Source organism: Heterocephalus glaber, unplaced genomic scaffold, assembly GCF_053883595.1.
Source record: "Heterocephalus glaber isolate CG9 unplaced genomic scaffold, H.glaber_assembly_v1.0 deba00001645, whole genome shotgun sequence".
NCBI classification, from domain to species: Eukaryota; Metazoa; Chordata; class Mammalia; order Rodentia; family Bathyergidae; genus Heterocephalus; species Heterocephalus glaber.
Window position 1 is genome coordinate 483,772 of NW_028258398.1, and position 23,153 is coordinate 506,924.

At 49.8% G+C, this 23,153-nt stretch overlaps 1 protein-coding gene across 1 annotated transcript in view; it reads left to right on the forward strand.

Annotated features, from left to right (window-relative positions):
- Positions 1 to 571: 571 nt before the first annotated feature.
- Ruvbl1 (RuvB like AAA ATPase 1) overlaps positions 572 to 23,153 on the forward strand; it is a 33,034-nt gene continuing 10,452 nt past the window's right edge. Inside the window, exons 1-7 of the mRNA XM_004875150.3 lie at positions 572 to 817; positions 4,980 to 5,066; positions 9,305 to 9,437; positions 16,938 to 17,089; positions 20,491 to 20,580; positions 21,358 to 21,507; positions 22,985 to 23,048. Coding sequence (XP_004875207.1) covers positions 677 to 817; positions 4,980 to 5,066; positions 9,305 to 9,437; positions 16,938 to 17,089; positions 20,491 to 20,580; positions 21,358 to 21,507; positions 22,985 to 23,048 — 817 coding nt within the window. The 5' untranslated portion in view covers positions 572 to 676. The remainder of the gene's footprint in view (positions 818 to 4,979; positions 5,067 to 9,304; positions 9,438 to 16,937; positions 17,090 to 20,490; positions 20,581 to 21,357; positions 21,508 to 22,984; positions 23,049 to 23,153) is intronic.

Here is a 23,153-nt window from a genome sequence, read left to right on the forward strand (position 1 = left end):
TTAGTTCCAAGAAGCACCTCACTCTGACCAACAGTTGGTGGTAAGGTTTCCTCCACATAGTGAAAGGCATTTCTTCTTGTCTAAAACTAAAGCAGGAATAAGTCAATGAGCTGGGCGTGATGGTTAATGCCTGTAATCCCAACCCTCGGGAGGCTGAGGCAGGAGGATCTCCCCTAGTTACAGGCCAGCCTGGACTACTATGAGACCCTGTTTCAAACAGACAAAAAAACCAACAACAAAAATCAAAGCTCAAGCTCTGAACCTCAGTTTCTTCATCTCCAAAACGGAGGCTATAACGAGGTAATGACGTCCACACGTGTTAACGGAAAGGCTGGCACCAGTAAGAACCCGGCTTGGCCTCAGGTCGCAGCCTCAGGCCGTTTATCAAGTCCCATTGTCCCTCTGCGCTTCTCCCTTGAGCAGGAAGCGCCGGCTGTGGGGGAAGCCAACGCGGTACACAGCCGGAAGTGGGGGGGCGGGACCCCCACGGCAGCTATGATGGGTACAGCCATAAGCCAATGAAGAGCAGAGGTGTTCCCGTTTCCACCAATGGGGCGCCGATAGAGGCGGGACTTTATGTAACGCCCTAGTAACGGCCGCATGGTAACCCCGGCGCAGTGCGCGCGGTACTTGATCCTGGTATTCCACGCTGGTTTCGGCTCCCAGCACCTGTAAAATGAAGATAGAGGAAGTGAAGAGCACCACGAAGACGCAGCGGATCGCCTCCCACAGCCATGTGAAGGGTCTGGGGCTGGACGAAAGCGGCCTGGCCAAGCAGGCAGCCTCGGGGCTCGTGGGCCAGGAGAACGCGAGAGAGGTGTGGCCGCGACCAGGAGTTGGGGGCGCGAGCGGGTGTGCTGCGTGCCGGGGTCTCCGCCTCGGCCTCCCCGGGGGTGTGGAGACGGCGGCGGGTGCGAGCGGGGCGCCACTGGAGGACTGGGACCGCTGTGGACTGCCCCGCAGGGGTTCTCATTGATGGAGCCCCCGGGAGCAAGATATCTAGGACCCCTGTTCTCCCAGATCCTGCATTCCACCGTGGGGAGAGACAGACAGTAAATACGGGCACACCCGCAAACGATTGTTTTATCCGTTCCTACGGGCCCTTGTCGCCCTGGTAAAGGGAATTGGACTTCATTGTGAATGCAGTGGCAGGCTGTGGGGTTATTGTATAGGGAATTGACTGAGCTGAAAAAGTTGACTTTGGTTCTCAGGACCTGGGAGCTGAGGGAGAGAAGTGGAAATTACAGAGAGGGGCAGTCTGTATTGAGTCTGCTTTTGTTGTGTGGCCGAGTCTTTCTCCCCACATTATTTTTTTGCAGATGAAAAAATTGAGAGCGAGAGAGGTCACTCGCCCATCACTTGGCACTCATTGCATGTTGACAAAGCTGAGATTCGCACTCATGCAATTCTGGCCCCCACAAATGCTCTAGATAGATGATACTCAGCCGTGAAGGAGCTTGCTATGCTCTGGTCTCAGAGCCGTAGCCCTTGGCCTCTGGAGAGGCCTAGCAACTACAGAACTCTGCACTAACAGAAAGGGCCAGAGAAGCCTCTGGCCTTTTTTTTTTTTTTGAGACAGGGTCTTGCTATGTAGTTCATACTGGTCTTGAACTCACTATGTGGCCCAGGCCCACTTTCTTTTTTTTTGATACTGGGAATCGAACTCAGGACCTGGCACTTGAGAGGCAGGTGCAGGAACCACTGAGCTAAATACCTGGCGGTGTGCCGCCCCCGCCCCGCCCCCCCTCCCCCGCCAGCCCACTTTCAACTCACAATGATTCTCCTGTCAGCCTCCCGAGTGCAGGGATTACAGGTGTGTGCCATCACACCCAGCTGTTTCCATTATCTTGTTTTTCATTTCCAGCATAATTGTCCCCCCTCCACTTTTGTATAATTTTTCAGACATACAAAAGTTGAAATACTTTTTTTAATTTGATTGTTCAAGTCAGGATCTTGCTGTATAGTTTAGACTGGCCTTGAAATCGCAGTGATCCCTCCTGCCTCAGCCTTCCAAGTGCTGGGATTACAGAGGTGCACCACATGCCTGGCTGAAACACTTTTATAGTAAATACTCATGGATCTGAATTTCACAGTTAACATTTTACTGTGTGGGTATACCTTATATAACTGTTCATCTATCCATCTCTACTCTGCTTTCACATTTCAAAGTAAACTGCATACCTGAGTACACATGAGCCCTTAACCTTTATCCAGTATGTCACTATTATGAACTCCTGTGTCCAGATAAGTAGTTACAGCTCACAGAGGTTGGGTAACTAGGACTGAGTTCACTCAGCTGCTAAGTGGTAGAGCCAATGTTTAGACTCCAGTCTGCATGACTCCATGTTCTTAGTTCTGGTGCCATATGCCCTGAGCCATCTCTGCTTCCAGGTTCTTATATGACTGTTCGTATTAGCAGCCTCTCTACTACTCACTACCCTCATCAGAAAAATAAAGGTGTTAGAGTTGGTGATCTTACAGGCTCTGCCAGTTCGTCTGAAACGTCAGAATTCACAATATATCTCATTGGAGAGAAGTTAGAATGAATGAAAGATGCCTCAGTCTGTAAATTCAAGTACATATCTGCATTATAGAAAGTCTCTTCTCCCTTTTTGGAGTAGACAGAGAGCTCCGACAAGGAGGGTCACTGTATGGAGAGACTGCAAAGGATCTTTTATCTGGGAAAGTCTTGCAGGCGCTATTCAGGGCTCTGTCTTTGCTAGGTGAAGGAGAAATGGAACAGAACACTGACTCATTGCTTGAACACATCGTTTTGGAGGACTGTTTGTGGAACCAAAGTGCTTCACAGTCCATGGGGATAGGATGGAGGAGGTGTGTGCGACACCTTCACAGGAGCCTCCTGTCACTGGGGCGCATTGTGGTCCCTCGGCAGCGACAACCCTGTGGCCTGGGTTCATGCAAGGAGAACGCATCTTTCAGATCCTCACCCATTTGGTTATTAAATCAGTCTACCAAATCTTGTGTTAGGTAGTAATGGGCTGTAGGTGGTCAGTAAGTGTGACTTTCTCAGTCTTTTGTAGTCCAGTATTCTATGATATATTAAGACTGGTGACCCATTTATGGATCTGAGGTGTGTGTGTTTATGCATATGTACTGTAACTGGTATAATAACCAGTTAGAATACATTTAAAATACACAGCTGACCAAGTAATTGAGACCTGAGGATTCAAAAGGTATTCGGTGGTTCTGATGGTGGCACGGGTTTAACCTCACGTTCACTATTTGCTTTACAGATTCCACTGATGGCCGAGTGTAGTCTATCATAGATTCTTCTCTTCTCCTCCCCTTTCCCCTTACCCCATTCCCCTTCGTCCACCTTCTTCTCTTCCTCTTCATCTTTGTGTACTCTTAAATGCAGGACTTTTGCACTGAGCTACATTGTCAGACTTTTTTTGAGATAAAGTCTCACTAAGTTGCCAAGATTCTCCTGCCAAGGCTTCCAAGAGTGCTAGGATTACAGCTGTGTGCCACTATGCCCGACTATCATTGGTTTTTAAATTTTTATTTATTTATTATTTATTTATTTATTTGTTTGTTTGTTTATTTGCTACCGGGGATCGAACTCGGGGTACTTGTGCTTGCGCAGCAGGTGGTGAAACCACTGAGCTAAATCCCTGGCCCTTTATTTACTTATTTTTGAGGGGGGTACTGGGGATCAAACTTGGGACCTTGCGCTTGCGAGGCAGGCAGCAGAACCATTGAGCTAAATCCCCAGCCCTATCATTGGCTCTTAAGCCTTAGCGGGTTACTTTGGGAGTCTGATGAAAGTTCTGGGTCTTCTCCCTGGAGAAATGTACATATGAATGCATACACACAGTTTTGTTTCTGATTTCAGGAGGTTTGTGGAGCCTTATCCCTATACTCTAGGCTAAAAATTATTACTCCCATTGCATCCCTACAGTCCTTGTTGTTTCTTTCTTCCTTTCTTTCTCTCTGTCTCTTGACTATTGGGATTACTACAGGCGTGTGCCACCATGCTTGGGTGTGCTGCCATGGCCCACTTTATGGTCCATTTTTCACACAGCAGCGAGGATGGTCTTTTCTTTTTATTGCTTTATTTTTTGTGGTGCTGGGGATAGAACCCAGGGCCTTAGACATGCTGGGCAAGTGCTGTACTACTGATTCACAGCTCTGGACCCAGGATAATCTTGTAAGTAGAAATCACAGTGTGACACACAGTCTGAGACCTTTTCAGTGGCTTTCCATTCTACAGCTTTACTCTGACCCTGTCTACCTTTTCAAGCTCGTCTTCCCATTCTCCTTTTCTCCACTATGGTTACTGCAGCCTTTCTGTCTCTTGGACATGCCAAACTCCTGCTGTGTTTTTTTGTTTTGAGGCAGAGTCTTGCTGTGTAGCCCAGGCTGGCCTGGGTTCATGGTGATCCTCCTGCCCCAGCCTCCTGAGGGCTGGGATTATAGGTGTGCACCGCCACACCCAGCCTTTTTGTTGTTGTATGAGTTGTTTTGTTTTGTTGCAGTGCTGAGGATGGAACCTAGAGCCTCGCACATGCTGAGCAAGTGCTCTTACCATTGAGCTTCACCTCAGCCCTGGGTATTTTTTTGGTACCAGGGCTTGAACTCGGGACCTTGCGCTTGTGAGGCAGGCGCCAGAACCACTGAGCTAAATCCCTGGCCCAGCCCTGGGTATTTTGAACTCCTTATTTCTTTTGCCCTGCTTACAGCCTCGCATATCAAATGTAACTAGAGACCAGCCTCTGTCACTCTCTGGCCACCCACTCTTTGTATACCCTTCCTCTTCTCAGTAGTGATGTTGTGTGTCCGTCTCCTCTGGGCTGGAGCTCAAGGCTTCCTGTGCCTTTGCTGTCCCTGACCTGGCCAGAACAGCTTCTGCAGGGTCAGCCCTGGGGCTTGGTTGGATGACTGCTCGCTGTGTAGACAGGGGCTGAATCTCCCCATGAAGCATTTTAATACTGACTATTTCTTTCCATCCTGTGCAGGCATGCGGCGTCATAGTAGAATTAATCAAAAGCAAGAAAATGGCCGGAAGAGCTGTCCTGTTGGCAGGACCTCCCGGAACTGGCAAGGTACTCTGTCTCTCATTTTTTCAGCTCCCCAGGAGAATGATTGCAATGTCTAAGCCAAATTGGATTCATGTCTCAACTAGTCTTTGTTAAGCTGATTGGTTGTATGTATGTTTTAAAAACTAATGTGCAATAATACAACTGAGTGTCTGAAATCTGTACTTCTAAATTTAAAATTACCCTGGCCTTCCTCCAGCTGAGAGTCAGGTCCTCAGAGGGGTCTCATTGTCTCTGGGATTTGTCCTTTGTCTCCTTCAAGCCTCCTTCGCTTTGGAAATGTGTTCTGTTGCTGTAGGCCTTCAGAAAATCTCCAGTGACATCTCATTTGAGGGGAAATAAAATGCTAGCTTTGCCCATTGCTATTTTGGCTGTGTGAGAGATGAGAAGGAAAAAAGAGAAAAAGAATTAGAGACATGGCTTTTATTGTTAAGGGGTTTGTAGTCTTTTCAGGACATAACAACAGGAAGTCATGACTGCACAAAATGCCTCCGCTGAGTGTGATGCCTGTGGGCTCGCTGACCTGTATGAAACACAGCTGGGATCTGAACTGAGATGGCACAGAGGCTGGTGAAGCTGGGGAGGTGGAGATTGGATGATTGCCCTCAGAGCTGGAAAGCACTTGGTCTTGCGGGAAGAGGAGGCCTAGGCAGGGTCGCAGAGTGGCTTGCTGGGGTCTGTGAGGGGAACGGCCCCATCTGAGCTTTGCTTGTTCTTCCGAAGGGCTTCTGTGTACAGAAGGTGGAGCCTGGGCTGTGAAGAAATGGGCTTTAGAGCCAGGCACACACCTGTCATCCCAGCACCCAGGAAGCTGAGGCAGGAGGATCACCATGAGTTCAAGGCCAGCCTGGGCTGCATAGCAAGAGCCTGTCTCAAAAAACCAAAAAACCTGAAAACAGTTTTTTTGGAGGATTTCAACTTTTCCTTCTGGATGTTCTGGAGAGGTGCTTGGTTTTGGTGCTTCCTATGGTGTACAACAGATCAATGTATTTGTATTTCTCCTACCTGAGATTATTTGCACTTCTTGGATCTCAGTATTCTGTCTCTGATCAGTTCTGGAAAATCATCAGCCTTTACCTCTCCTCTCTTTGCCTCCCCATTCTCTGTCTCGCTGCAGTCTGCATTCCAGTTAGTTGAGGTTCCCACTGTGGTGCTTTTCTACTGGGGCAGTTTCATGTCCCCTTCTACCCCCACTCCTGCACTGTCTGGGCTGGGTGCTCCTGACTTGTCTTGACTCACGCAGGTGCAGTGGCATTTAGTCATCGGAGGCCAAAGTGCTGCTGATGTCCTGCCCAGCGCCGGGCCAGTTCCGCAGTAGGAAACTGCCTGGACCTAAATGGCATCTGGGCCAAGGCTGAGAAGTCTCAGGCTAGAGCTTGTCCTTTAGGCTTCTTTGTTTTTCAGCCTCTCAGATTTTCTAGCTTTTTGTTTTGTTTTTTATTTTGTTTTTTTTGAGACAGGGTCTCTTTATGTATCCTAGGCTGGCCTTCTACTGGGGGGGGGGGATCCTCCTGCCTCAGCCTTCTGAGTGCCGAGATTGTAGGTGTGCACCACCATACCTTGCTGTGCAAATGCATGGTTCTTATGGACTGTCTACTCCCAAGGACTTCACACTGTTCATAATAGGGTATTATGATTTTAGTTTTAGAAAAGGAGATGTTCAGATGAGATTGAAAGCAAATTTCCTCAGGCTTCTTCTGGCAACAGCCTCTTTTTTATGTGCCACTTGGGACTCACCTGGTAGAGTGGACACAAAGAAATAATGGCTTTGGAGATCAGGGTTTGCACCCTGGCTCTGCCATTTGCTAGCTTTGACCTTGGGTGAGTTGGTAACTTGTGCATTTCAGTTTCTTTTTTTTACATTGAGACAGGGTCTTGCTTATAGTCCAGGCTGGCCTCAAACTCTCAGTGATCTTCCTGCCGCAGCCTCCTGAGTGCTGGGGTCACAGGTGTGTGCCACCGTGCCCAGCTTCAGTTTCTTAATCTGTAAAATACAAACTAGACTATCAAGTTCATGGGCTGGTTGGAAGCTCAGTGAGAGCTATACAGTACAATATGGAAAGGGTAGGTATTGTAACAGTGTTCCGTACTGTAGGAAACTAGACAGGCATGAGCGAGCGTTCCTTAGCCAGGTATTTGGCATATTGTCATACAAGTATGCTGATCATCTCTGTTAGGTGGAAGGACACAGGCGTGCCACTGAACTGGGTATGGTCACTGTCATTGAACTTGGGAGCTGAGAGTGGGATTTGGGGCCTATAGAACCCAGGATGAGGAGGTGGAGGGACCAGGTGGGAGGGGCCTGGCCAGCCCCCAGCCTGGTGGTGTCCTGGTGTTTGTGCTGCTCTTCTCCTTGTGCCTCTCTAGTCCTGCTATTTCTCTTGCCATATGAATGCAAACCCGAGATGCCTAGGGTACAGTGGCCTGCACGGGCTGCTGGTGCAGGCCTGAGGTGCTGGTGGGAGCCATGCTGCAGCAGCAGCTGCTGCCTAGGAGCCTGTGCCCACTGTGGCTGGACCTCCTATTCCTCCAGTCGGGCTGAGTGGCTGCGTGCTCACATTCACTTTCCTGGTGTTCAAAGAGTGGCCACAGATCATGTTTCAGAACACTTGTGGGCTGTGGGGCCACTCAGGATCAGTCTGTAGGCAGGTAGTGTGTTCCTAGGGTCTGGACTGCCACTTCACACCACACTGGACAGGGAGGAAGCCGGGGACAAGAGGTTCGCCCAGTGCCCAAGCTCACAGTGAAAATAGCGGCAGTCAGGACCGAAATCCGTTTTTCGGCTCAGGGGCTAGAGCTTCTTTCGCTGCTGGATGCCGGGCCTTCCCAGTCTCTACCATCTGCCAAAACTATCACCAAAGGGGCACCGAAAATAAAATCTAAGAGGAATCTTTCCTGGCCCAATTTTTATTTCTATTTCTTTTTAGGTTTTAATATTTTGGGGGTTTTTTGTTTTGTTTCTTTTTGAGACAGGGTCTTGCTCTGTGGCCCAGGCTGGCCTTGAACTCACAGCAATCCTCCTGCCTCAGCCTCCCAAGTGCTGTAGTTGTAGGTGTGTGCCACTGTGCCTGGCTCAGTTTGTGAACACTGTCTTTGAGCTCACCTTGTTCCTGAGTGGCGAGCTGGCCTTAGCTATGGACCTGGGAGCCGCCCTTCCTTACACTCTGGTTTCAGAGTTGAGCAGAAGTGGAAATGGCTTCAGAGGCCATGGCTCCCAGTCCTGTACCAACCTTAGTGTTTGCTTTTCGTGCCTGCTCCCCCGCAACCCCCATTGAACTTAGGACCTTGTGTTTGCCAGGCAGGCGTGGCGCCACTGAACTACATCCCTGGCCCTTGCCTTTTGTTCTTGATATTTGAGCAGACACCAGTCACATCTGGTTCTGTTCAGCATCTGCCGGCCACAGTTATTCTCAGACATCAGTTTGTAGTTTACTGCAGCGCAGGTTCAAGTGTGACTTGTTCAGACCAACCCATAGCTCCAGCAGTCCCCTAACGCATCTCTCTCCACTCTTTGTGAAGCGTATACATAAAAGGAACAGGAATCAGTTTATTCCTTCACTACTGATTTCCAGTGAGTTGTAAATTGGCACCAGTTTCTTGCATTTGTAAAACAGAAAGCAGAATCTCAGAGACCCTGGTCAGGGGTACCCTGAGCTTTCAGGTGGTCAGGTCAGACCCTGTTGTGAGGTTGAAGGAGCAAGTGTCTTTGAGACAAGGTCTTGCTAAGTAGTCCAGGCTGGCCTCAAACTCTCCTCAGTCCTGCCTCAGCCTTGAGAGTGCTGGTATCACAGATGTGTGTCGTCACACCTGCCCGGCGAGGGGCACTTTTGGAAGAGTCCTACTGCCAGCGTTTTTATCTCTGCTCTGCCTTCTCCTAGGTCGTGGTGCCTTGGCTGTGTTCATTAGTTCCTATCTCAGTTTCCTTCTTCCTGCAATAGGGAGTGGAGTGGCAGCTACTTTCTGGGCTGTGAGGGTGTAGGAAGCACTTAGGGGTGGGCCTTTGCTGGGTAGGGCTCCCTGAGGGCCACTTGTAAGTATGGGGATGGTCAGTGTTGTCATTTATTGTATACAATGACTGTCCACAAAGGTCATCTCTGACTGTATGAAAAATAGGCCCATTGGTGTTAATTTAACTTAACGGAGTAGCTACTTGGTCCTTCCTGGTTAATAACTTTTGGCATGTGTTTCCAAATCACCATGTCTTGAGGACTGAAACAGGCTGTTGTCCTTCTTGTCTTTCACAGACGGCTCTAGCTCTGGCCATTGCTCAGGAGCTGGGGAGTAAGGTCCCTTTCTGCCCAATGGTGGGGAGCGAGGTCTACTCGACGGAGATAAAGAAGACGGAGGTGCTGATGGAGAACTTCCGCAGGGCCATCGGTGGGTACCATGGGTGTGGAGGAGTGGTTCCCACTGTGTCCTGGGGAAATGCCCTCTGTGATGTGTTCTTGCCCTGCACATTGCCATTGTCTTTGCAGCTTTTCAAATTGAGGTGCTGCGGCAGTTGGAGCGCTACCCAGTTATAGAGCTGGGCTTCTTGATGTGGTCAGGATAGACAGTTCAGCTTGGGAGGTAACTGAGGGCTACAGCATGTGCTTAGCATATACAGGCATTGGGCTCCTGCCCAGCAAGTCCTTTCCCAATGTGGCTGTAAAGTGGCCTTTTAAGAACAAATCCGATTTCCCTGGCAGCAATCTTCTGCTTTGAGAGACAACTGTCTGCTGAAAAGGTTGGGACTTGAGCCAGTGCTGTCGTGTGCCAGACTGCCAGAATGCTCTGGTGCTCGGTGACGAGCCAGGCAAGGCAGCCTCTTAGAGAGGAGACACTATGTGGACACTGGCAGAGCCCTGTGCCTATGATGCCACCTCATCTGGCCTGGGGCTTCCAGAGTGGTGCCAGGCTTTTGCTCCCTTACCAGAGAGTATCAGTCTGCATTTGTTTGCAAAGAAAAGCAGGCTAGGCCTGGTGGTTCACATTTGTAATCCCAGCTTCTCCAGAGGCTAAGGCAGGAGAATTCCGAGTTCTAGGCCAGCCTGGGCAATTTAGTGAAACTGCCTCAAAATAAAATACACCAGGGCTGTAGCTCTGATAGAGTACCCTTGGGTTCTATCCGCAGTGCTAGTAAGAGGAGAAAAGAGAAAGAAAGGAAGAGAGAAGGTAAACAAGCCTCGGAAAGTTAAAGAGCTTGCTAGTGACCTGGGTGGTAAATAGCAGCACTCCTGTCTGGTTCCTCTGGTCTGAGCAGTGAAGATTTGCAGTGAGGAGAGAATTGTCACCCTTTCAGCCCCTTTCCTGCTGGCCTAGTGCTGGGCAAACCCTTAACTTCCCTCAGATCTGCTAATAAAAATAACTTTCTCTCTTAACAGTTGCATCAAAGTCCTTTTATTAAGCTGAATGTTTAGTTTTTGGGTTTTGGTTGGGGTTTTTTTGAGAATTTTGTCTTTTTGGCCGGGGATTTAGCTCAGTGGTTTCGCTGCCTGCTGCACAAGCACAAGGACCCAAGTTTGATCTCTGGTACAAAAAAAAAAAAAGAATTTTGTCTTTTTATTTCACTCATGTAGCTCCAAGGGCCTAGAGCCATATTTGGAACATCCTTTGGGATATGTTATGTACAGGTACTGACTCGCTGCAAGGAATGTAGACATTATGTACTATATGCATACCAATAAAAAAGAAAGAAAAAATTAGTTGAGTGAAATAATCCATCCCAGATTCATTCTATTTTCTCCCTTTTTTCCTTGTCCCTTCCTTCCTTTCTCCTTCTCTCCTCCCTTGTTCCCCTTCTCATTTGAACATTTTCTTCCCATTTCCCAATATCTGTTTTACATTTTAGTCTTTATTTCCCCTTCTGTTTCTCACACCAGAGAAACAATGTGGTATTTACACATGTGTGTCCTATTTATTTCACTTAGGAGTATGGTCTCAAGGTTCATCCATTTAGCTAGAAATGTCTCAAGTTCTGATGTTTAGTTTTTTGTTTTCTTCAGTTTTTGCTTTTCAAAACAAGGCACCCAGGAAATGTCAGGCCCGTCTCTGGACACATGTGTGCAGTCTCTAGGGCCTACCTGCGGGGTCACAGTTGAGACACTGGCAGGGCCTGTACCCATTACAGTCCTGGAACGAAGGTCGGCATTCAGAAGGTGGAAACTTCCTAGAAAACATGGAAATGATGAAAACTTAAGACTAGTAAAGTCTCACTTCGGTAGGGCTTTGGAAAAGCAGCTGGAGAGGCCCGGTACCCATGGGGTCTGGCCTCAGTCTGACAAGATCATTGTGCGGAACCAGGCAGGAGGGTGAGGGTAGACGGAGGACGGAGAACACGAGCAGGCGGTGGTGGCAGTGTGGTCTGGGGTGTTGACAGTGGAGGCGCTTCCAGATCTGTTTGCATGGAGTTAGGGTTGGCAGGAGTTCCTGAAGGGCTAGATGTGGGGCTGGAAGTGAAAGGAAACAGGGAGATCGCAGGTTGGACTACTTTGAGAGAGGGGAAAGCACAGGTAGGAGCTGCGGCTGCCAGGGTGCAGGGCCCATGTTCGTGTCCATAGCCCCAGTTCCTCGTGCAGAGTGTGTACCCAGTGAGGTTTTCCTGCACAGGGAGAGAAGCAGGTAGACCCTGAAGCAGAGAAGCCTAGGGAAGATTGTGTGTGGCGACAGACCCAAGTCGTGGGCCTGCACACATCTTCAAAATGAGAACACCATCAGTCTATGGGCACTGGGTGATGTCACGTGCCCCACTTCTGGCCTCTGGAGGATGCGGCCATGCCCCGTGGCCCCACAGATACGGCCTGGCAGGTACCCTTCCTCCCTCCCTCCCCAGCCCTGCAATTGCCTCTTTATTTCCCCGCCAGGTCCCTGTGAGCATTAGATGTGCACCCCACTCCTTGCGCCCTGTTTCATGGTGTTGGGGATGGAGCCCAGGCCTCGCACATGTGAGGCTGCTGTCGTGACCAGAGATGGTGAACTGCCCATACCAGTAAGAGTGATGTCACTTGGGATGTGGGCTTTCTTTAAAAACTGCCCAGTATTCAAGTAGGAATTTTGCTTTTGCTGTCTGATAAGCTCAAGTGTAGCAAATACCTAAAAAGCACATGAAACACTAGCTAGTTATGAAGTAAACGTTGATGCAGTCACCATGCAGCTCAAAGCACAGAGCACAGCCAACAGCCTCGACGTCAGCACCCTCCCTGGTCGCAGCCCTCTCTGCCAGGTGTGTGGTGATGGGGAATTCATACAGGGTCATCGTCATCTTGTGAACCCTTCACACTTGGTCTGAATGGAACCACTCTGTGTGTGTTCTTCGTGTTTGGCTTTAACTCAACATTATGTCTGTCAGCTTCAGCCCACATTATTCTATGTATTGTATTCCTTGAATTCTCTTAACCTGGAGTAGCAGTAGAGATGGCTCGGGACTGCCTAAGGTTTAAAATCAGCAGGACTCGGGAGGCCGAGGCAGGGGATTGCTGCTAGTTCAAGGCCAGCCTGGGCTATATAGTGAGACCCTGTCTCAAAAAAAGAAAAAATACAGGGCCAGGGATTTAGCACAGTGGTGCCACCACCTGCCTCGCAAGTGCAAGGTCCTGAGTTCGATCCCCAGTACCAAAAAAAAAAAAGACTATAACAGCTTTAGTTTGCCGGGGATTTAGCTCAGTGGTTCTGCTGCCTGCCTTGCAAGCGGGAAGTCCCGAGTTCAATCCCCAGTACCAAAAAAAAAAGAAAAAATACAAAAAGATTTGAAATCTCTCTGAGTACTTTTTGTTTCTTTTCTCTGGTTTTTTTTTTTTGGTACCGGGGATCAAACTCGGGTCCTTGCGCTTGTGCAGCAGGCGGCGAAACCGCTGAGCTAAATCCCAGCCCCCTTTTCTCTGTCTTTTTTTGAGGCAGTGCTGGTGTGGTGCTGGACCCACAGGTATGTGGCCACTTTCCCCAGCTGACTTTCTGATTTCAATGTGTGCCAGTGTTTTTATCAATCTTGTCTTTAATGATGTGAACAATAAGCTGTTGCGACTGATTTGAATATCTGGATACTTTAAAAAATTTATTTATTTAGAAACTAATTTTCAGGCAGTGATGAAATCTAACAAAACTGGCCTTCAGATGGGCGCCTGTGTTTGGTTTGCTTAAAGGTAGCTTAAATGCTTTCTGATGTAAGTGACCTTGGCATTTTGGCTGTGATTTGCTGCTTTTGAGGGGAAGGGATGGTACAATTCTTTTGATGGCAGCAAGGTGAAGAGGAATTTCTTGACCTCGCCACAGTATAAAAGGGCAGCCGCTGACCGCTCCCACCTCCCTTCCTTTGAATTCCTGTGCAGTGGGCAGGGGCGGGAGGAAGCGGGAGCCCACCAGAAATGAAACGCCAGAAGTCTGTGCCATTTCCTTGACATGATGAAGGTCCCTGTCAGGGATTTAGAAACCCGAGCCAGCAGATGAAACCTGTGTCATTTGTGTTGTCGTTGCCAGAGATAGCACCGGCTCGGCCCCTTTCCTGGCTAACAGCCGGCCCCATTGTCCTCCGGCAGCGTCCGGGCCACTTGTCAGCACAGAGCAACTTCTAAACAAATGCGGGGCTAATGAGAGACGGGAATGCCTTTCTTCCCGCCAGAGGCTCATGTCAGATATAGGTGAGCATTCCAGTGGAAGAATTTATCTCTCTGGGCTGTCAAAGGTTTGATTTTTTTTTTCAAAAACTAAAGTTCCCTTTAAAAGTAAGTAATTTTCCAAGTTGGTCACAATCTTCTATTTGCAAAGATTCATGTTGTTTGGAATATTTTTGTCTTGCTCCTTAGGAACTCAGTACTTGGTAAAGCAGAAATGAAACCTGTCCTCTCTTTTGGGACTATTCCAAAACCTCCACTTGCAGTTATCAGATGGAAGAAACTTTTCCTCCCCCTGACTATCTGAGCGTCTCTGTCCCTATTGGGTTTCTAGGGGAAAGAAGGCGCCCAGTGCGCGATGAGATAAAGTGCAGGTGAAGTGGGAAGTGCCTGGGAGTGCCTGGCACCCTGCGGGACGTTTCCGTATCAGGACAGAGACAGCTTGGTGGTGGGGACACCAGAACCACATCAGGGCGTCCCGCCATCTGGAGCAGCGTCTGTCTCTCCCAGTGTGTGTGCGTGTGTGTGTGTGTGTGTGTGTGTGTGTGTGTGTGTAGAACAGAGTTCTTCATTATTCTTTAGGTAAGGGCTTCTCCCTTTGGGTAGACTTTGGGATCTGCTGGGGAACTGTGAGATGAGAATGATGGTAACCCAAACCCAAGACTCATGGGGCATGGAGTGGTAGATGCCCCTTGGGTAGGTCTGAAGATTGAGCACTGCAGCCAGGGCCCAGCAGAGACTGAGAGCAGTGTCCTTAACCTAAGCCATCCGTGTTCCTCCTTCACCAGGGCTCGCAATGTTGCTTGCTTACTTGTTTCTTCTAACTCAACTTAGTAACCTTGTGCAGAATACAGACAAGTGCACAGAGTGTGGTGGGTAGCCTAGTGGGTTCCCATCAAGTGAGGACCCAGGGAACCAACACCCACTTGAGAAGGAAGGTCAGAATGTCGCTGTACCCCTGAGCACCTCTTCGTCCACTTGGGATCACCATCTCTGCTGCCCCAAGTGAGGGATGGGCTTTATTTATTTATGCCATGCTGGGGATTGAAGCCAGGTCCTTCTCACTGATCTACAGCCCCAACCCTCTTTACATTTTTAAAAATTTGAGGTAGACTTTTGCTAAGTTGCCCAGATGGGACTCAAGTGTTTAATCTTCCTGCTTCAGCCTCCTGAGTACTGGGATTACAGTGTGCACCACCGCACCTGGCTTTCCATTGTCTTACGAGTGGCATAGTGTATTTAGAGACTCATTGTTTGAATCAAGACACAAACAAGCATATATATAATAGATTGGTTGGCATGCGTCTCTCTTTTTCCCTGTGAGGACACAGTATAAATGAGATGGTGGTGGGAGTCACAGCCACGACGGGCTGGCAGAAGGGACCGGAGAGGTCAGTGGGCACATGCCAACTGGGAGGGGGCAAAGGACAGAGCAAGGTTGTGGAGGTTGAGAGCTGTGGCCCTAGGTTTGGCCCAGGAAGTAGCCCTGTTCCCATGGCCAGAACCCCGGGTCTATCACGGGGCAGGAAAGGGCCTCTTCCTGCTGTGAGATAGAGCTGGGCACTCACCCTGGCAGTGTCGCAGGGCTGAGCTGCAGGCCCCTCCTGCAGTCCTTGATGCTCAGAGGTTCCAGGGTGGATGAAGAGGCCCCTGCCAGGAGAGGTCTGTACGCTAACGTGTGGGTGTGGTCTGCCAGCTTGCCTACAAGTTGGGGCCCCTCCAATGTACATCTTCTAGTTCACATGTGTTCAGTGCGGCCCAAGAAGTGCTGGCGGCACGAGGGTGTCGCGTGGCTTGCTGATGAGTGTGCAGAATCTTTTGAGAATAAACTTAATGTTGCTAACTCATTTGTGGCTTGGTGTAGCCTCAGAGGAAGCCGTTCCTTTCCTTGACCTGGACTTGGGGTTATGGAGAGTGGGTCTGTGCATGCGTGTGAGCATGTGTGTGTGAAGTGAGTGTGATGTGTGTGTTCAGAGCAGTGTTCAGTGATGTGCTTTTGCCTTCCTGTTGGACAGCTTCAATTACCAGTGATTTAGGGCTGCTGTGGTAGGAGGACCCTGTTCCCTGTCTTCTCATTTTAACATGATGCTAGGGGTATAATGGAGGGATGAGGAGGTTTAGTCTGGCAGGGCCAGGCTTTCACTGAGTGTTGAGACTGGGATTTCTGTGTCCTTTGGCCACCTCCCTAGAGCCCTTGGGCTGTATGTGGGCCATGTGGAAGTGTCAGCAGGTGTGTTTCCCTGGTGCTAGGGTGCTGAGTGACAGCACCCTGCCTTGTGTGACTTCATTCGCTCTTTCCTGTGTGCCTGCCACATGCTGCTAGGCTCTGGGCTGTGGTATGGACAGTCTGCGGGAAGTGGCCAGGGTCATATGTCATGGCATCACAGTGTCCCCATGCCGTGGACTTGCAGGTCTCTGGGAGGTCAGTGTGGAGAAGGAGAGTGAGGGAGCTTCCTAGAGGGGATGCGTCTTACACTGAGTCTGCAGGCAGCTGCCCAGGGCTTTGGGCAGCAAAGACAGTGTACAAAAAAAAGAGTGGAGACCACAGTTCTTGGATAACCAACAGACATATCTTAAACAACTAATAAGGGCGATGTTTAGAATGAGGGGAGAAATTTCCTTCATTTACCATATTCTGGTGCAAAAACTAAGTGCTGTTGCTTTGGGGACAGGTGCTGCTGTCGTGCCTAGGGGGAACCACAGAACTGCAGTGCAGACGTGACCTGGGCTCAGTGCATTTGTTCTGGGGTGGAGCGTACTCAGCCAGAGCCCATGCCGGCTAATGCAGTGTCACCTCTGGGCACGAGCCTTGCTGGCTCTCGTGTCCGTGTCCATGCCTGGAAACTCAGGGAGGAAGGTGGCGCCTTTGGTGTCACTGACCAATGGAGTCACCTGCTGTGCGGATGGAGACTAGGTGAGCAGCTAATGCTACATCTCATCCTCTGAGGTCTGGGGCAGTTTTGAGAATCATAACTTCTCTGGCATTGAACCTAGAAAGTTCCTTTAAAAGCTGAAATAAAATTGCTTTTCTGCCCATGGTGACACCCTTGAAGTTACACCACTTTATCTGTTTCTTTATTTTTGCGGTGCTGGGAATGGAAACCAGGCCTTGCGCACACCTGGAGAGCACTCACCATTGGGCTGCACCTCCAGTGCATCGTTCTTAAGGTGGATTTGTCGTTCCCTGTGATATGGAAGTTTTGGGCTAAGGAGGTTATAAGAGACCTATTGCTGGATTGATTGTGTGGGGAGGGCTTCGCTGCTCACCGTGGCCCATCTGCATCCCTTCCAGGGCTTCGGATAAAGGAGACCAAGGAGGTCTATGAAGGAGAAGTGACCGAGCTAACACCGTGTGAGACTGAGAACCCCATGGGAGGGTATGGCAAAACCATCAGCCACGTGATCATAGGACTCAAGACCGCCAAAGGCACCAAGCAGCTGAAGGTGAGTGCCGTCTGAGGGCTGTGTTCTCTTGAGCCTCCCAGCACTGTGTGGCTTTCAGCAGACGGTGTGACCTGATGGTCCCGGGTGCCTCGCCTGTGCTCTGTGGGTCACAGGGCAGTTGGAGGGTTGTATGTGTATAAAGCGGTACCCAGTGGAGGGCTTGGACACAGGAGAACTTAATGAAGATAGCTCTTAGTTTGTTTGCTTTTTGAGGCAGTATCTCACTAAGTTGCCCATACTGGGTTTGAACTTGTGATCCTCCTGCCTCAGCCTCCTGAGTGGCCTGGGATTACAGGCATTTGTGTGCCCCCCCAACCTCCCTATGGCTGACCTTTCTTATTCACTCCTAGGAAATCATGTGTGTATGATAAAGCATTACCTGGCTGTTAAACCAAGGAGTCACCTCTGCCAACCTGTACCCTGTCTTACGACATGGCTGGAGGCTTGGGCCTTCCTCTGAGCCTGGGCCCTAGTTTTCTCAGTTTCTGTTGCTCACATGCACAGAAAGCAGTGGCATGGTGCTGATGGTGATGTGATCATGGGGCGCACAGCTCTTGGGGGACCTCCGTAGGCTCCTGACTGTAGTTGCTCATGTGCTGGCCTAGAAACCTGAGTCAGGGCTCTGTGGAGAGGTGACGCTGAGAGCTGTCAGGGACCCTCCTCAGCACCTGTCCCACAAACCTTTGGGACATGGGCAGCAGGTGCCTGGGGACCAGCATGACCTTTGGCATCAGAGTCTTGTGGGGATCCCAGATCAGGGGCTACAGAAATGTGGCATTGGGCAAGCGACTTCATCTCTGAGTGATGCACCTTCACCTGGTAACTAGGAGTAAGGATTGCTTACCTCAGTTAGGAGGGCAGAAAGTGTAACGTGGAGTGGGAGCTTTACCGTTATGATGAGAGCCTTCAGTAGAGAGAGCAATGGGGTGATCGAGACTGCAGACTGCTTATTATTATTATTATTACTTTTTTTTTTTTTGGTACCGGGGATCGAACTCGGGTCCTTGCGCTTGCGTAGCAGGCGCCAAAACCGCTGAGCTAAATCCCTGGCCCTATTATTATTACTATTAATACATGACATTATCAGTTTATCTTATTTATTCTGTGTGCCAAGCCCTGGGCTAAGAGCTTCAATGAAGTTTCCACATATTGTCATGTATAACTTTATGCGTGTGTACGTGTGTATCTCATTCCTTTGTCCACAGGTGAGGGACCGAGGCTCACGGGTGAAAGTCACCTTGCGGTGGCACAGCTGGTTCAAGCCCAGGGCCATCTGCCTGCCATGTGACCTCTGGAAGTCATCCGTGCTCTCTGGGACTCAGTTTTCTCATCTATAAACTGCACTAGATTGACCATATAATTTTTCCATCTTTACTCTGTGGTGTGATTTTATGGTTCTCTGATTCTGTAAGGTTGTTTCTTGGTCACTACTTTATGGAGATCATAAAAATGTCACTTGCTCAGAGGGCCGTTTTTCTTCTCCTGCGGGGTCTCAGGAGCCAGCCTTGCACATCTTTTACACCTCCTTCTCATTACTCCGACAGGCATTAATTAGATCCCTTAGTAGGATATGCTGGCTTTCAGTCTTTACCTCTTCAGTCAGTTCATTTGGGAAATCAGCTGATATAAAAGTGCTTGAGGCAGTGGGCCCAGTGGCTCACACCTGTAATCCCAGCACTCAGAAGGCTGAGGCAGGAGGATTGCTGCAAGTTTGAGGCCCGTCTGGGCTACATAGTAAGTTCAAGGCTGGCCTGAAACTACATAGTGAGATCTTTTTTTTTTTTCATAGTGAGATCTTGTCTCAAAAAACCTAAAAAGGAAAAAAAATGTTTGAGTCAGAAAAGAAAAATATATACTCATCAATGACATCTAGAGAAAATAAGGTGTGCAGTTTAAATTTTAGCTGCTTTGCATAGTTTCTTTAAGAAAATAATGGGAGATAATACATTTTTCTTCAAAAATGAATACTTCTGGGTACTTTTAGCATATGTACAGGGTATCTGGAGAGAAGGACCTCAGAATGCTCAGTGGGTATTTGAGTTGCAAATGGCTTCTGGGACTCAGACTGGCATTAGTGTCCTGCCCACCCTCCTGGCGCCTGCTCTGGGGACCCTCGGCATTGTCCCCGCAGCAGCATAGCCAGCCAAAGGCGGGCCTGGGGGTCTGCTGCTGGGCAGTGGCTTTGGAACAGCTCTGTTGAGACACAATTTTATGTGTAATTTGCGCATTTTAAGCGTGCATTTTAGGGAATGTTAAATTACTCACACAGTCATACGCCCATCACCACAATCTAATTTTGGAAGGTTTTCTCCACCCCCAGAAGAAGCCTGCTTCCACTAATAGGCACTGCCTTTCCCAGCCTTAGCCCTGGGCAACCACTGATCTACTTTCTTTCCTATGGATTGGCCTTTCTGGGGGACGTTTCATCAAGTAGAATTACGCAGTGTGTTCCGTGTCTGGCTTCTTTCACCAGCCTTGGGTTTTATTCATTAATTTTGTTTGGGGCAGAGCCCAAGTGTTTTCTACCACAGCCCAATTATATAATAGAGCTCTCCTTGAAGTTTAACCTAGAGAAACCTGCGGTAAATGCTGGGTTCTTAGCAAGGAGGCTGCTCCCGGGGCCATGCTCTAGGTGACCTGGGAAAGCAGCAGCCCCCAGTTTAAGCGCTGAGGCTGCTGGTCCTGGCTGAGAGGATGCAGGCACACCCTTCCCTTTGGACTGCGCCCACCTGGGGTTGCACCTGGTGCTGCTCTGTGGATGAGGAGGCTAGGGCGGAGAGCCTTTTTGAGCACCATTGCCCAGAGACTGTCACACGGCTAGCAGGTGCCTCACCAGGGAAAGTTCCCCTACCACCCTGGGTGGGCAGAGCCAGGGGGAGCAGACAGTGCTCGCCAGAGGGTGCAGGCAGGGACCTGTGAGCGGTGTGGTCCCTCTAAAGGCAGCCAGAGCCTTCTTTAAAAACCCTCTGTTAACTGGTTGTGGTGGCACACACCTGTAATCCCAACCCTCTAAGAGGCTTGAGGTAGGATCATAAGTTCAAGCACAGCCTGGGCAACTTAGCAACTGAGTGAGAGCATTTTGTAAAAATTAAAAATACAAAAGGGTAGGGATGTAGCTTAGTTGGAAGCCCTGGGTTTGACCCATAGCACTGCAACACAGCCAAACCAAGAATAGCCCTTCTGCCAGTTTCCAGCCTCTCCAGTGGGGGAAGAAGGAAAGCAGGGTCCCTGGGCCTCTCGTACCTGTCTGCTCAGTCCACACCAGGCTCCAGTTTCCCAAATGCCGAGACGTGCTCCACACAGGCATGGGCTGCCAGGCTCTCACAGAAAGCTCCCTGGAAGCCCTCAGAAGGAAATAGAGTACACACCGCAGCTCTTTCAGTCTCCTCCTTTTGTTTCAGCTGGACCCCAGCATCTTTGAAAGTTTGCAGAAAGAGCGAGTGGAGGCCGGAGATGTGATTTACATTGAAGCCAACAGCGGGGCTGTGAAGGTAACACTGCCAGCACCCACCTGCTGTGTCTGCAGGAGGAGCCTGGGTGACAAGGGGTCCTTGCCCTGGGCTCGGATGTGGGGGCTGGCATTGGTGCAGTGTGGAGTGAAGGTCAGCAGCTGCCCCTCATGCAGAATAAACTTCACTTCCCTTCATCCGCATCCTTTAACCTTCTCATGATGAACACAGACAGTCTGTTAGAAAAATACTAAAACCTGCTTAGAGGGGGACCATGGGGTAAGAAACCAAAACAACTTTAGTCATTTTCAAATTGAAATGTGCAGTGCATTTAATCTTCCTTTTATCGCTTTGGTATTTTCTTCCCGAGATATATGCATGTGGGGAAGAATGCTGCGTTAGTTGGCATTCTTCTCTGTCTGATTCCCAGCGTCCTTACAGTTTGCTCACTGTTTAATGGATGAGCATAATACTTCATATCATACGATAAATCACCCACCTACAAAGCAGTCTGAGCGGCTCCCTCTGTCTCCAGTTAATCTACTGGATTTGCCCTTTATCAGGAATTGCATACAGTTAAAAGAAAGAGGGGAGAGATGCTTGGAGAAGGTATCAGGTGTTTCTCAACTGGGTTTTTGGAGCCCGGTGATGAGCAGATAGCTGGCTTCTCCTGGCAGCAGGGGTGAGGGGCGTATGTGGAGTTTGTCAAGGAGGCTGTTGGGCCTGCTGCTGGGAACTGAGACCTTTATCTCACTTAGCACTGTGCCATTTGGGGACTTGGCAGTGGAAGCTCATGGGGACTCATATTTTTTTCTGCAGAGGCAAGGCAGGTGTGACACCTATGCCACAGAATTCGACCTTGAGGCAGAAGAGTATGTGCCCTTGCCAAAGGGGGACGTGCACAAGAAGAAGGAAATTATCCAGGATGTGACCTTGCATGACTTGGATGTGGCCAACGCACGGCCCCAGGTACACGCGCTGGCTTGCTCGCTGCCCGGTTGACTGGCACTTGGGGCTTTTATGTGTGGACCACGCTGAAGCTCTGGGAATGAACTGTCAGGGTCTCGCTGCCACTTTGGGAGGCAGGCGGGCCTTTTCTGTGTGTGATGTTCAGCAATTAACATCGACATGAGCTACTCAGGGCTCCTTTGTTCCAATTCAAATGCACAAGTCACAGATGATTTCATGTGCATTGTTCCTGTCCCAGCCAAGCCTCTGGCCCTGAGCTTGCCAGCCAGTGGCCTCATGACTTCTCTCCAGCAGTGGGCTCAAGGCCGGCTGCTCTGGGTGTTCCTGGTGGAGGTCAGGAGTGCTCTCAGGCCCTTTACAGGATTTCAGAAAGCCTGACAGAGCTGCATCTCTGCCTCTGCTGCTGAGCGAAATCCCCAGATTTTTGGCTTTGCGTTGGAACTGTTGTGTGTACCTCTGGACAAGAAATGTAGGAAAGTGTGTCACCTGTGACAGTTCTGGGAAATATGTGACTAAAAGCAGCAAAGCACAACTGCTCCCTGATGGTGGCCTTTCAGTTTGATTTCACCTTCATCCTAAGAGACCATCTCTTTACTAGCAGGGAAGGCCTGATGGGTTTTCGGACTTGAAATCTGAACCTTAGAGCTTTGGTCCCAGGCTGCTGGCACCTGCTGTGGGCCAGCAGGTCGGTCCCCTGGGGAGGTAGGACTGTGTCTCCCAGCTGACCCCAGAAGTCTCTGGGCTGAGAAGGAAAAGCCCGGAGCCCTGTCATTAGCTAGGTGGCTGATTTGGGCCTCAGTGATCTTGTGCTACTTCCTCGAGTGCAGGGCTGTTTGGGGTCAGATGTGAGTACCCAGGAAACATTTGCTTCCTTAGCTGTTCAGCATTTGGTGACCCGCCTCTGTGTCCTGGGGGCCTGTGACCATCAGATGATCACTGCTCTGATGGGAGCTGGTGGGAGGATGCAGGTGGATAATAAGCTGGTCCTGACGGCAGCTGTCCTGCAGGGGCCCCTCGACTGAGTCTAAGAGAGGATATGGGACAGGATTAAGACGAGGCTTCACACTGACTGACAGTCCCATGCAGGAGCGTTGGGCAGGGACATGAGCCCAGAGGGCATTCAGCCTGACTGTTGGTGGAGGACTGGAGTGTCCCAGGAAAGAGGGTACCATTCCTGGCACCTGGCCTGGAATACACAAGGCCCAGAGTCATAACAGAGCTCGTGAGTGTTCAGGGAAGCATTCAGGGTCCTGTGTAACTAATCAAGGGGAAGGATTAGGAGAGAGCTGGCTTCTGCTTCCCATGAAATGCATTTGAGTCTTACAGTCTTGGCACTGCTAAACTTTTCTCTGAGTCTGGTGGCTCCTCAAGCCTCCCAGCGGAGGCGTGATGGTGTCTACACCACAGGATCCTTGAGCTGACCTTAGGGACTTGCAGGAGACAAGGAGTGAGGCTGACTCCCATCTTTTTTCCACAGGGCGGCCAGGACATCCTGTCAATGATGGGCCAGCTGATGAAGCCGAAGAAGACAGAAATCACAGGTCGGGCAGCCTGGAGCAGGCCGGCTGGGCGGGTAGGGATGGGCAGGACCTGGGTTCTGCTGCACGCTGTGGCCCCAGGAGGGCACCATGACCTGCCCGCGCCTC